Raw genomic sequence first — 13,712 nt, forward strand, 5'->3', positions numbered from 1 at the left:
CTTCTCCCTCTGCCTATGTCTCTGCCTCTCTCTCTCTCTCTGTGTTTCTCATGAATAAATAAATAAAATCTTTAGAAAAAAAGAAAAAAGTCATTTAAATAAAAGCATGTTTCAAAAGAGCATTCTCATTATTGCTTCTTCATTTTTATAAACTGTCTTTTAAATGATTAGCTAAAAAAATCATTTTTATTAGGGTTAAATATATATAACATAAAACTTACCCTTTAGCCATTTTTAAGTATACAGTTTGGTGGCATTAAGAACATTCACATTATTGTTCAACCAAAAATGTTTAAATATAACACTGACCACCATGTACAATGACCCTTGTACAGCACAGGTTTGAGCCATGTGTTCATTTGTACACGGATTTTTTTTTCAATAAATACAGTACTATAAATGTATTTTCTATTATTTTAAGATTTTATTTATTTGAGTGGGGTAGGAGCACAGAAGGGGGAGAAGCAGATTCCCTGCTGAACAGGGACCCTGGGAGTATGACCTGAGCCCAAAGCAGACGCATACCCGACTGAGGCACCCAGGTGTCCATATGATTTTCTTACTAACATTTTCTTTTCTTCAGCTTACTTTAAGAATATAGCATATAATACATATACAAAATGTGTGTTAATCAACTGTTTGTTATTGCTAAGGCTTCTTATCAACAGTAGGCTATTAGTGGTTATGGTTTTTTTTTTAAGATTTTATTTATTTATTCATGACAGACACAGAGAGAGAGAGAGAGAGAGGCAGAGACACAAGCAGAGGGAGAAGCAGGTTCCATGCAGGGAGCCCGATGTGGGACTCAATCCCAGGACTCCAGGATCACACCCTGGGCCGAAGGCAGGCGCCAAACCGCTGAGCCACCCAGGGATCCCCCAGTGGTTATGTTTTTGAAGAATCAAGTTATACATGGATTTTCGACTATGTGACCAGGAGGGGCAATGCTCCTTACCCCTGCATTGTTCAAGGGTCACCTGTACTGTGCATTTCCAATGAGCACATTTTACCAACTCTATCTTCAACATAAAAATTTTTTTGACAATTGCCATTATTTTTATAAGTAAACTGTGCTGCAAATTATTTTCTAAGAATCTGAGTCTTCACTGTTCTGTCCCTTCCTACCATTACAGTACAAAGAGACCAACACTTTAATCAACACCATACTTGAGGTCCAGCCAAGGTCATCTTCTGGTGGAGAGGGAAAAAGCAATGATGAAATTGTCCAAGAACTTGTTGCTTCAGTCCAGACCAGAGTTCCAGGTAATAAATAATCCCTGGCTTCTGTATATCATAGGACTTTTAGGAATAAACTCAGAAAGCTGAGTGATGAGCAGGTCTCCAAATCTGCTTTATTATATACACCTTTCTTTATGTAGAGAGCACTTCTTTTTTTTTTTAAGATTTATTTATTTATTTATTTATGATAGACAGAAAGAGAAAGAGAGAGAGGCAGAGACACAGAAGGAGGGAGAAGCAGGCTCCATGCTGGGAGCCTGACGTGGGACTTGATCCCGGGACTCCAGGATCGCACCCTGGGCCAAAGGCAGGCACTAAACCACTGAGCCACCCACAGATCCCCTGTAGCAAGCACTTCTGACATAGAGCTCTCCACTTATAGACTGGAGGCCATGAGCACCTCAACAACCCAACTGCCGGAAGCATTAGGAGCAAGTTGGTTTCTAGCCCCATGTAACTTTAACAGACTTTTTCTTGAGCTTCCTAGTGTCTCTAGACCTGTGCTGCCCAAGACAGTAGCCACTAGCCACATGTGGCTACTTAAATATAAATAAGTAAAATTTAAAATTCATATCCTCAGGTGCACTAGCCACATTTTGAGTGCTACTATATTGGACAACACAGAAAACATTTCCATTATTGTAAAATGTTCCATTAGACAGCCCTGCTCTAGAATCTGTTTCATTTTTTTTCTAGATTCAAGAAAAATGGCTAAATTAATATCACTTTGTTTTCTGGTGAGTTAAGGAATCTTCCCAATTGATGAAAGATCTACTTTCACACTTTTCTTAGAATGACTGTAGATTTACATTTCTTAATGTATTGTAAAAGTAAACTGCTTCTTTCTCACACTTTTGACACCAAACATGGGCTTTTCCCTTACATTAAGCAGTTCTCCAAATCTCTGGACACCAACTGAGTATCTTAGAGTCCAATTACGACGCTAACCAACCAGGATTAGCACAGACCCCACAGGTTAAGGGCTCAATCCCACAAGCCTGCCCTCCACTTCAGATGCTAATCTCAAGTCCCAAGTTGTGGCCTATACTTCTGACCAACTGGCAATAATTTGGGGGTTCCCACAGCACCCTTCTTAGGTTTATAATTTGCTAGAATGGTTCACAAAACTCAGGAGAAAATATTTACATATAAATAATAAAGGTAAACAACCACAAGAAGAGATGTACAGGACAAGGTCTAGAAGAGTCCAAGTGCAGGAGCTTCTGTCTCCATGGAGTTAGGGTATACTGCCCTTCTAGCACATGGAAGCTCTCCAAACCCCTCCAGTTACGGTTTTTATGGAGGCTTCATTATTAGACAGGATTGATTAAACTTAGCCATTAGTGATTAACTCAATCTCTAGCCCCTCTCCCCCCTCCCAAGAGGTCAGTCGGAACTGTTGAAAGTTCCAACAGTCTAATCACATGGTTGGTCCCCCTGACAACAAGCCCCCTACACTTACAGGCTTTCCAAAGCCACCTCATTAACAAAAACTCAGGTTTATGTTATGAATAATGAAAGATGCTCCTTTTACCTTTAACACTCAGAAGCTATTTCATGAGCCGGGGCCAAACCCAAATATTAAAAAGGGAAAAAAAATGATGCTCCTATCACTCTTACTACTTAGGAAATTACAAAGGTTTTGGGGGCTCCAGCCAGAATGAACCAGGGACAAAGACCAAAATATATATTTCTTATTATGTCACTATACCACAGACTGAATCTTGCCAATCCTCCCAAGACCCCAGAAGAAAAGCCCTGTGTGACCTCGGAAGCAAGTCAACTCCTCCCAAGACAGGCCCTCAAAAGAATGCCTCCTGAGTAGAGGGGTCTGTTGATGTTGATGCAAACTTAGTTTAGGAAGCAATTTTTAACAAATATAAGATGGAGGGCTGGGTAGAAAGGGATGCCTAGGCAGATAGCTGGCTGGAATACCGTGTACTCGGTTCACAGAGTTCCACTGACACCTATATTTTTCTCTCTGAGCTTAATAAAGCTTATACTTTCAGTGTGAAATAAATGATGCAATCTGCTGAAGCTAAGGGAACAGGGATATGACTAGTTCAATAAAAGAAGTGAGGGTTTGGAATAGCCTGTGAGGAGCTGATAGGAGACCGGGGACACATAAGCACAGCACTGGGGACCTGAGCCTAGAGCAAGCCACCCTGCTGTATGATTCTTCTGGAGCAGTGAAAATGTGAATTCAAAAGGAATTTGGTACATGTACTTCAGAGCCACTCACTAACACCTTACTCAGACATGCAGGGAAAATGCTGGTCCTTCATTTTTTTTTATAGCTCATGTGAGCCTCCATTTGCTAGACTGTAGAGAAAAGGAAGAGCAAAACTTTCGATTCAGCTTGAACCATGGGTCTAATAACTGAGTAAGGCCCTCTGAATAATGCTCAGTAACAAGATAAATGCTACATTTGCCTCATCCCTCGTTCTCCCCCTCCCCAAACCCCTCATCTCTGAGATGCGATGCAGGCATGCAGGGAAGAGGGGGGGGTCCATACCTGCATGGCAGAGACGACTCAGGGTCCCTAGCACCTCTGGTCTCAGGGATGGCCCTCATCTACCAGGTAGCTGCTTGTCCTGCTGGCATTTGCCACCGAGGTCTGCATGGCCTGACCCCCATTCAGCGGAGGCCCAGACACTAAGCTGGTTTTGTAAAAGTTAAGGTAAGTGCATTACAGTAGCAATGTTATGAGGACAGAAATCGGTGATAATCAATCTGAGGAATCAGCTGTGTGTGTTTCAGAAACACTAGAAATGGAGACTGCATCTGAGAGCCTTTTCGTCAAGGATCCTCAAGGACGCCTTAACTCCTTGACTACTGTTCTTGGACAAGAAGTGGACCGCTTTAACAGGCTACTGAAGTTAATACATGTATGAGCGCTCGCTGCCAGCACAGCTGCTGGGTACCAAAGCTTTGTAGAGAAGCGTGTCGTCATAAGAATTTTCAATTTCCACTCCTTCCACATTTCTGTTTGGATATACTAACATTCTTCAAACACAACTAGTCTAAAATTGAACTGACCCTCATCTGACAAGTCTGTTCCCCTTCTCTAATAATGCCTCCATCAGTATATGCTGCAGATCCCAGTGTCCTTGTTACCCTATCTCAATGTATCTAATCAGCTGTATACCCGGGTCTGCAGGCCAGGTGGTCAGCTCAGGTCTTATCACTACTGAAAAAGCCAGGATAGAGATTAAACTACTATGATAAAGACCTCCAAATACAATGATCCAACAAGATAAAAATTCACTTCCATCTCGGCTAACAGCCCAGAGGAATCCCTATAGGACGGGTAGTTAATCTTGCTTTATGAGCTCATCTAGGGATCCCAGCTGGAGGGCTGGCTCTTCAGCTTCAACAGATAGCTTGCATCTCTGAGCCTATGGTGGCTGCTCCTATTGTCCCCTTTGGCTAGCCAGGGGACAGGGGAAAGAGGGCTGAGAAAAAGCATGTTCTGCATAAAAATATGACCCAGAAGTTGCATACATCATTTTTTTTTGCTTGTACCCTATTAGCCAAAATTTGGTCACATGGCCATACACCAGCTGCAAGGGTGGAGGGAAATATAGTCTCTATATCGGATTGCTATGTGCCCAGCTAAAATTAAGGGAGTACCACTATTCAGAGGACAGACATTGATGCTGCTCATGTTTTGCCTCCTCCACATCATGACCTTTTCACCTCCCTGAAGATGAACAAATCCAAATGTTGCTTCCTCCAAAAAATCTTCCTGACACACCAGCCTGTCCCTCCACCATCAGATAACTTAGAAGCCCCTCACCGCTCCTTCATTTCAGGTGTCTATCACTGTACCTTGCACATTACTTTGTAATAACCCCTCCACAAGGATGGCTCCCCCATTAGACAATGAACTTCTTGAAGAAAAGGAAACTAGTATAGTATAGTAGTCATCTTTGTTTCCCTAGTCCCTAACACATACTAAATCTTTACGAATATTTGAATGCACCAGTGAATGAGAGTGGCTCTCAAATCTCCTCGTGGCCCCTTCTGGTCAAACTCTCCCAATAATGGAGGAATTCTCCTACAGGAAGGGGAAGGAGCGAGGAGTCCAGGAAGCAGCAGCCTGCAAGGCAATGGGGAGTCAGCAGAGCACTCCTATCTGAGGCAGGGGTGGTGGACCCTCACTGACCCCCGCACCCCGACCTCTGCCCAGTCCTACCCTGACTCTGTCTCAGCCTCACCTTCACTTCACCATGGTAGCAATAAGAAAGGGGAAGGAAGGTAGGGGCACCGAGGGGAGCCCATTCTCCTCTCTCTAGTTAGAACTATGAGACAGGGCAGTTCCTGGGAGAGACGAGGCCACCCTGTCAGTCAGGCTTCTCACCACAGAGAACATTGGGAAGGGTGCTTTCCTACCCCTGCACACAGCGTGTGTTAACTGCCTCCTCTGGGAGATTCGGCCACAAGGTGACATCTATTTTAAGCAGACCTAGAAGACCCTAACTGTATAATCCCCCTCTGCAACTTAAGCATTCTCCCAGCATTTTATGCAAGTCTTCTGTTCCTTTTTCCATTTTTGGTATCTAAGGTGGAATACGGCCTTGGCTCTAGCCGAGAGCCTCCTTGCCCTCCGATGCAGCAAAGGGCTCCTCACATCCTAAGGGCAATCTAACTAAAACTCTACGTTTTCATACCACTGCCTCTTGCGAAGAGAGGCAGGGAGCTGGGTAGGAAGGTTGACTAACCTTGTTCATCCATATGTGGCCTATCTCCAGAATTATATGGTCCTGGACCTTATTTTGTTTTTTGAAATCAACATAAATTTGGCCTCTAACATCTTTCTATAGTATCTTCCCAGTAGATGGCAGTAGTTTTCACAAAACTGGAACCCACACAGGCCATACCAATCTATACGCCCTGCCTTCATCTTTAGCCACACGGCAAATATTACCCTGTATTTCTCATAGCTGCTGCCAGCCCGGCACCTTCCAGGACTACTGCCTGGCTCTGATTTTTGTTGTGCTGAGGGGAGGAGGGTAAGGGGAATGTCTTAAGGAAGTGTTTCCAGTTCAAGGAGACTCTCTCTGGTACCAAATGAGAAAGACTGGTCTTATTTAAGAATCTTCCCTCTCTGCTATAACTTCAGAGGCCATGGGCAGCTCCTGGACAGAGTTAGCCAGTGGCATGAGGTAGTTCTCATCACCACCACCATGGTTCCCAAATAACTAATCATCAGGCCCATTTTTCTTTACCCCGAAGGAAAGCTGTTCAGTGGCATTTCTTGAAACCACTTCTCTAGGCTTCAGGGGCTATTTCTCCTCCTTCCCCTCTTCCCACTTCATTGGATTCTGCTATTAACCGCCTGAACAGCTCCCCACCCCAGGTCTCACACCCCTATAGTCATGTGTTGTAAACATGGATGAAAGACTAGAGGATGTGGCCCAGCAGACAGGTGCAGAGAGGGTGGAACCCAGCAAGGGGGCCCTTCAACCGAAGGCAGTACCTGCCACCACAAAGAAGTGGCACTCACTTGATGATTACATCTGTGAAAGGCACCCTCTCCCCACCCCCGTTCTTGTTCTTTCAGACTTCTCTGGAAACACTCAACAAAGCCATTGCTGGCCTTGTAGTGATGTCTGAGGAAATGGAGAAGGTATACAACAGTTTCCTCAACAACCAGGTTCCTTCTCTCTGGTCCAGCACAGCCTATCCATCCCTGAAACCTCTGGGATCATGGGTCAAAGACCTTATCCTGAGGACTGCATTTGTGGATGTAAGAAAAGTCACTTCTTTGGGGTTTGATGACCATGGTAGACCTCAAAGTCCTTAGGAAGCCCTAGCTAACAAAAACACTAACAACTGTTGAGGGATCATCTAAGCCCAAAGAAACTTCAATCAATTTGAAAGCCATGCTCGTTACAATGTACTTTGCCCTGGGCCCTTATCCCTACATCCTGTTTTGTTTTCAGATCTAGTTCCTGGGACCCCACTGTGAGGTCCAGAACCAATCTGACAGGAGTCCAAACTGCCAGGTGTGACCTTGCTGTGGTCTACCCTCTTCCACAGCCCCTATAATAACCAGGTTCTGGATCTATAGTCAGGCTGCTGGGTGAGGAAAGGGGACACACAGGCAGTGAGAATGGGGCTGGTGACCAACTCAGCTAGTTGAACTTCTGTCTCCTGAGAGGCCCTCCAAAATATGGCTTTGATTTAAATAACAAACTCCATTACAGAAAAACAATACATTATGATATAATGTTTCTCCTTTAGTTGTGGCTCAAAAGAGGGCAGCCTAAGTCCTTCTGGATCTCTGGTTTCTTCTTTCCTCAAGGATTTCTAACAGGTAATAAACAGTGCTTTCCCCAGAAAAAGCCCACAGAAAACACCATGATTTGTCACATAGTGGGTTTCCAGGAATTGGGGAAAAGACATGACTGTTAATGACCTAACCGTGGATAGTTGATTATAGGGCAGTTCATTGAGGCTCTGCTCTCCCTCACTTGCTGGGGAAAAGGATGGCAGAAATAGCAGATGCTCCCCTACAACCTAATCCCTGCCCCTCTCCGCCATGCCAGTGTGAGCACTGCTGCTGCTGTGAATGTCCACAGCATACCCCATTCCCCTTGCAACCCAGGCTCAAAGGCACCACCAGCTTGCCACCTACTCCAGACCCACCTCAGAACAGCTCCCTTCCCTCTACAAAATATTCCTTCCGTCCTTTCATCAGCCCTTCCATTTAGCCCTCACTCCAGCTAGAATCCTTAATCTGTCTTTAAAATCTGTCTTGTTCTGAATCCCTTATAACAAGCCCATGCAAGACAAGCTGAGCAGGATTCTGAAGTTAGAGAGATTGGGCTCTATAAGTCCTGCACTGGCTTATCTCCCTCACTGCAGAGCAGTGCACTTGAGATGTGGCCTGCTTCCCTCTTCCTAGCCCTGCCATGGCTCCACCCCTCCCAACATCCCCTCAGGCTTCCTCTCTCATGAACAAATCCAGAATAAGGTACTAATGGTTGAGACTTCAAGATGGAGAGGAAACTCTCAAATGCTAGATCAATCTAATTGAGGCAAGCGGAGACCATGTTTGAGAAGCAGCAGCTGTTTGAAGGACCCAGATTTCTGGTTTTCATATTTCAGGAACTCTTCAAAATCATGCTCGGAAATACAATTTGCCTATAGATGAGCTGAGTTTCAACTACAACATCATTCCTACCTATCGAGATCAAGCAGCAGTTATAGAAGCTGCCAGGACAGTGCAGTTTGGACAAGAACTTCCCATGGACTTGGAGGTATTGTCCCCAGACTACTGTTACAGCAAAGCAGCTCTGTCCCACTGTCATTTGACATCTCAGCCAACCTCCCCTGCCCTGCTGCTCCCACATGCAGGAGCATGAGAAGCAGGACAAGATTCACAGCCCTCAAACAAACTCCCCAGTCTACCAATGCCTGTATGGGAACTGTTTAGTCTGATTTGTAGAGATATATTTTTTTTTAAATAACACTGTTTTTTTTTTTTTTTTTTTTGATACCTATAGCAACTTTCTCTTCTTATGGGTAAAGAGGTTAAATATAAGGATTTTAGCAAGATGTTAAAAACAAAGGTTTTAGAATCAGGCAGGCCTGAGGTTAAATTCTGACTTTCCCTTTGCCATCTGTGTGCTAGAGCAATGACTAACACATCTGCATCTCAGCGTTCTCATCTGTAAAATGGGGCTGATAGCACCAACCTCAAAATTGTAATGTAGTGTAAATGAACCAGCACATAATGTTCCTACAATAAATATTATTATAGGCTGAATTTATTTACCATTCTTTCAACTGCCTCCTAGCAGAAGTGATATACTAACTTCATACATTATTGAACCATAAATGCATGATGTAACTAATAGGAATGCACTAAGAAAGCAGTTTAAACTCTGCTTACATAGTTTACTCCCGCTAGAGCATAAGTTCTCAAAGTATGGTTCCAAAACCAGGAGCACTGGCATCACCTGGGAACTTATTAGAAATGCAGATTCCAAGGACCCATTCTAGATCTACTAAATCAGAAACTCAGGGCTGGGACCCAGAAATCTATACTGTAACAAGTCCTACATGGGGTTCTTAGCTCACTAAAGTTTGAAAACCACTGCTCTAGAATAATTCTCAACCTTGACTGCAGGTTAGAATCACCTGTGGAGCTTTTTAAAAATCCCAGTGCCCAGACTACACTGCAGTTACATCAAAATCACCCCAATTTCATTAGGCATCATTATTTTCCAAAGCTCCTCTGGTGATTTCAGTGTACAGCCAGGGATGAGACCCACTGCTGCCAACCTGAGCTGCCCAGCTTTGATGCACTGAGAAGATACTGATGGGGGAGTGGAGCTCTGCCTCAAAGCATCTATCCACACTAGTGAGCCTTATAAATATAATCAAAGACCTGCTCCAGATTGCTTTTTCCAAGAAGTGTTCACTCACCAATCAGCATAATTGTGGTAAATGGCTTTACTAAACTTTCCTTAAAATATCCTGGCATCAGTTAGTAGAAATTGCTCCTGGATAATTCTATCCACTCCACTCAGATCTGATTGATCTATGCTTTGCTCTCACAAGCAAAAACTTACAAAGACCAAACTGATCCAATATTCATGGCTTACTTATGAAATACTATAATATCCCATGCCTCTTCCTTACCTGTATTTAAAATGACAATGAAAGGGTTATATTTTTAAGGAAATACATTTTAGCATCAAAATACTTTTTAAAGAGAAATTAAATCGGGAGTTGCACTCATTATTTTGAGCCCCTTCTTAGCCAGGAAGTTGTCCCAGGCCCATATCAGGAATAACAGAGGACGGAGGAAGGCAAAACAACACCCACATTACAGCTCTCGCCAGGGTCATCCAGGATGCCGGCCCTGCTCGGCGCCAGGAACATTTCTACCTGCCATATAACGCTGACTCTGACAGACAGAAGTTTACAGTGACCACCAGGGCCTCTGTCCCTCCACCTGGCCCCCATCCACACCACATCTCCACTTAGATCACAGGCACTGAGCCATGACAATGCTTTAGAATCTCTGCCCAACTCCTGGTCCTCCCAGCAAATGTCTGCAAGGGACTGTGCTGAGACAGCTTTAGTTCTAAGTAAGCAGGGCCACTATCAACCCATTTGCCACCTTTGTGCAGTTTAGGAAAAGGAAAACACTCTTCCTCTGGGTAGATGCCCAAGTGGCTCCCACACATGGCCTGGCAAGTGCACAGCAGGATGGTTTCAGCCCCTACAAAGGCAAACCTACCTAAGTGTACACAGTCGCCCGCAAAACAGGAAGGCCTGCCCCACCCTGCCTGTCCAAGAGACCAAGTTCAGGATGCTGGAAAGTAAAGATCAGACAAAAAGAGCTTACCATTCTTTTATTCATGATAAAAATATACTATGTCCAAATACCTTGGTCATCTGCCTGCAGGTGTGAAGCTCCAATGATCCAAAAGATAACTGGCTCTGCAAGTGGCCAAATTAACTCAGCGTTTGAGGAAGGATGACACAGAAGGCTACAACTGGCGGAAACTGCACACAAGTGCTGGCATCCAATTATGGCTACAAAGGGGCACAGTTTTTCTCTGTCACCCCCCACCCCCTGCTTTAAGAGAAACATTAAAAATCTAGCATAATTTCTGAAAACAAAAAAAGGAACTTTCCATTGGTGCTCTACAATGTTATTACAGATACGTAATCTATCTTTAGGAGGGCACCCAGACCCTTAAAAGACCTTGCTAAAAAGAACATGATAGTCACAGCCCTCCTATCCCATCTGCTTCCCATGAGAAGGAGAAAGTCATAGCACCATATCAGACAGTCTGAAGCCCATACATGGTATTCCCTATTAGAGATCCTGGTGGAGTGTGGAAAATATGAGATTTGGTGTCTAAGATGTATGTTATTTTACCTTTCTGAGCCTTGGTATTCTCCTCTCTAAAATGTGAGAATAACAGCAATCTGTAGAGAGATTCTTAGATTAACTGGTAAGGATGTGGGACTCAGAAAATGGCCCACAATAGCTAATCCCCTTCTCCTCTTTAAACTTCTGGCTATCTTTAGTTACCTTTAAACTTCTGGCTATCTTTCAGTTGCCCTCTCCTGAAGATGGTGTTCTTGTTCATGGAATGTTCATGGATGCTTCTCGATGGGACAATGTGGAGATGGTGATAGAGGATGCATTGCCAGGACAAATGAATCCAATGCTGCCTGTGGTGCATTTTGAGCCTCGACAAAATTATGTGCCAAACCCAACACTTTACCACTCCCCACTTTATAAGACAGGGGCCCGGGCAGGAACACTCTCAACCACAGGTAAGGACGTGCTAAGATTGGTCCAAATGATGACAAAACGCAAACTACAGAAGTCCAAAAAAAAGCTATACTGTGCAAGGAGAGATTTTAAACCAATTAGCAAGGCTTAAAATGAGGCCAGTTATAACATACTAATCTATAAATGTTATAAATTCTCTTCACTTTTAACTCTTGAGTATGGACTGACATAAAATTAATGTTTTCTTCTATTAGTCTAATAGGTAGAAAATAGAGCTTATTGAGCAAAGACTTCTAATTTGGGAAGTGATTCCCAATGATGGCCTCTGTACACACAAAAATCCCTTCCACCAAAGGCACTGAGACTCATCTTAGAAAACAGATTTGAAAATAAACCAAAAATGGAATGCCATGTTGCAAAAAGGAGGATGAAGTGGGCCTGAAACTAAGATGCAGCCCTGAACAAAGGAAGCCAAGTAGAAAGCAATATGGACAGAGAAGCTGAAGAACCGCCCGTACTCAGCGATGACACAGCTAAGGAGTGAGCAGGGAATCCCTCGCAATATAGCAACATGTTTTTTTTTAAAAAGTGACCTAATGAAAGGAGCCAGGTTTTCCAATATTAATCTAGTAGGCAATCTGGAAGGAGAAAGAGAATAAAAGAGGGATAATAATGGCTGATAATTTTCCAGAACTGAACACTTGAGTTCTCAGATCACAAGATCTCACAAAGTGGTAGGAATGACTTTTGAAAGCACACAACAAAGAATTAAATTTTAAGACATATCAAAGTGATACTTAAGACTATCAGAGATTAAAAAAAAAACCACTCAGAGCAACAAGATAAAATATATTAATACACTGAAACTAAAATTCCCGAGAATGAGAATCAGATTGACCTCAGGCATCTCTCTTTATCCACAGAGCACATAAAAAACATAATAGACAAACAACTTTTTAAAGGCTGAGGAAAAGCAACCTTGAACCAGAACTACAACAGATGCAACCAAATTATCATCCAAAAGGGAAGGAGTAATAAACCTATTTTGGGACATACAATGGCTCTAAGTTAATCACCATTGACCCTCTGTTTAAAACACACACACACTTAAATCATAATAGTTTGACCATAAAGATGATTTTAATAGTAATATGAAACTAAATTTGTAGGGATCCCTGGGTGGCGCAGTGGTTTAGCACCTGCCTTTGGCCCGGGGCGTGATCCTGGAGACCCGGGATCGAATCCCACATCGGGCTCCCGGTGCATGGAACCTGCTTCTCCCTCTGCCTATGTCTCTCTCTCTCTCTCTCTCTCTCTCTCTCTCTCTCTGTGTGTGACTATCATAAATAAATAAAAATTAAAAAAATAAAAATAAACTAAATTTGTAGATGACAGAAATATGGGAGAGTGGGCAGGATAGAAAAAACTAAAACATTTTCTCATTTCAGTGGAGAATATAGATACTGATAAGATACTGATAAATATTTTTCTGATAAAATTTTCAATTAAAGGATGTTCTCAGGGTAGCCAGGTGGTTCAGTGGTTTAGCGCCACCTTTGGCCCAGGACCTGATTCTGGAGACCTGGGATCGAGTCCCACGTCAAGCTCCCTTCATGGAGCCTGCTTCTTCTGCCTGTGTCTCTGCCCCGATCTCTCTCTCTCTCTGTCTCTGATGAATAAATAAATAAAATATTTTTTAAAAAGTGACATGTCAATCTCATTAGCAGTAACTATCTCATTAAAAAATAAAGTATGTTCTCAAACAGTATTATACAGAATAGAACTAAAATAGACATTTTTTTAAGATTTTATTTATTCACGAGAGACACAGAGGGAGAGAAAGGCAGAGACACAGGTAGAGGGAGAAGCAGGCTCCATGCAGGGAGCCTGACGTGGGACTGGATCCTGGGTCTCCAGGATCACACCCCAGGCCAAAGGCACCGCTAAACCGCTGAACCACCCAGGCTGCCCAAAATAGACACTTTTTTAAAAAAGATTTTATTTGAGAGAGAGAGAGGGAACACAAGCAGGGGAGGAGCAGAGGGAGAAGGAGGCTCCCACAGAGCAGGAAGCCCAACTCAGGGCTCAGTCCCAAGGCCCCAAGACCATGACCTGAGCCGAAGGCAGACACCCAAGCAACTGAGCCACCCAGGCATCCGTAAAATAGACACTCCTATCATCACGTCTTCATCTCTCCTTCCTA

At 43.4% G+C, this 13,712-nt stretch overlaps 1 protein-coding gene across 1 annotated transcript in view; it reads left to right on the forward strand.

Annotated features, from left to right (window-relative positions):
- The window catches only part of DNAH6 (dynein axonemal heavy chain 6), a 233,817-nt gene that overhangs the window by 217,890 nt on the left and 2,215 nt on the right, over window positions 1–13,712 (forward strand). The window contains exons 71-76 of the mRNA XM_025994437.2: window positions 1,134–1,263; window positions 4,000–4,127; window positions 6,806–6,991; window positions 7,489–7,561; window positions 8,356–8,507; window positions 11,328–11,550. Of these exons, the coding sequence (XP_025850222.2) occupies window positions 1,134–1,263; window positions 4,000–4,127; window positions 6,806–6,991; window positions 7,489–7,561; window positions 8,356–8,507; window positions 11,328–11,550 (892 nt within the window). The remainder of the gene's footprint in view (window positions 1–1,133; window positions 1,264–3,999; window positions 4,128–6,805; window positions 6,992–7,488; window positions 7,562–8,355; window positions 8,508–11,327; window positions 11,551–13,712) is intronic.

Source organism: Vulpes vulpes, chromosome 8, assembly GCF_048418805.1.
Source record: "Vulpes vulpes isolate BD-2025 chromosome 8, VulVul3, whole genome shotgun sequence".
Taxonomy (NCBI): Eukaryota; Metazoa; Chordata; class Mammalia; order Carnivora; family Canidae; genus Vulpes; species Vulpes vulpes.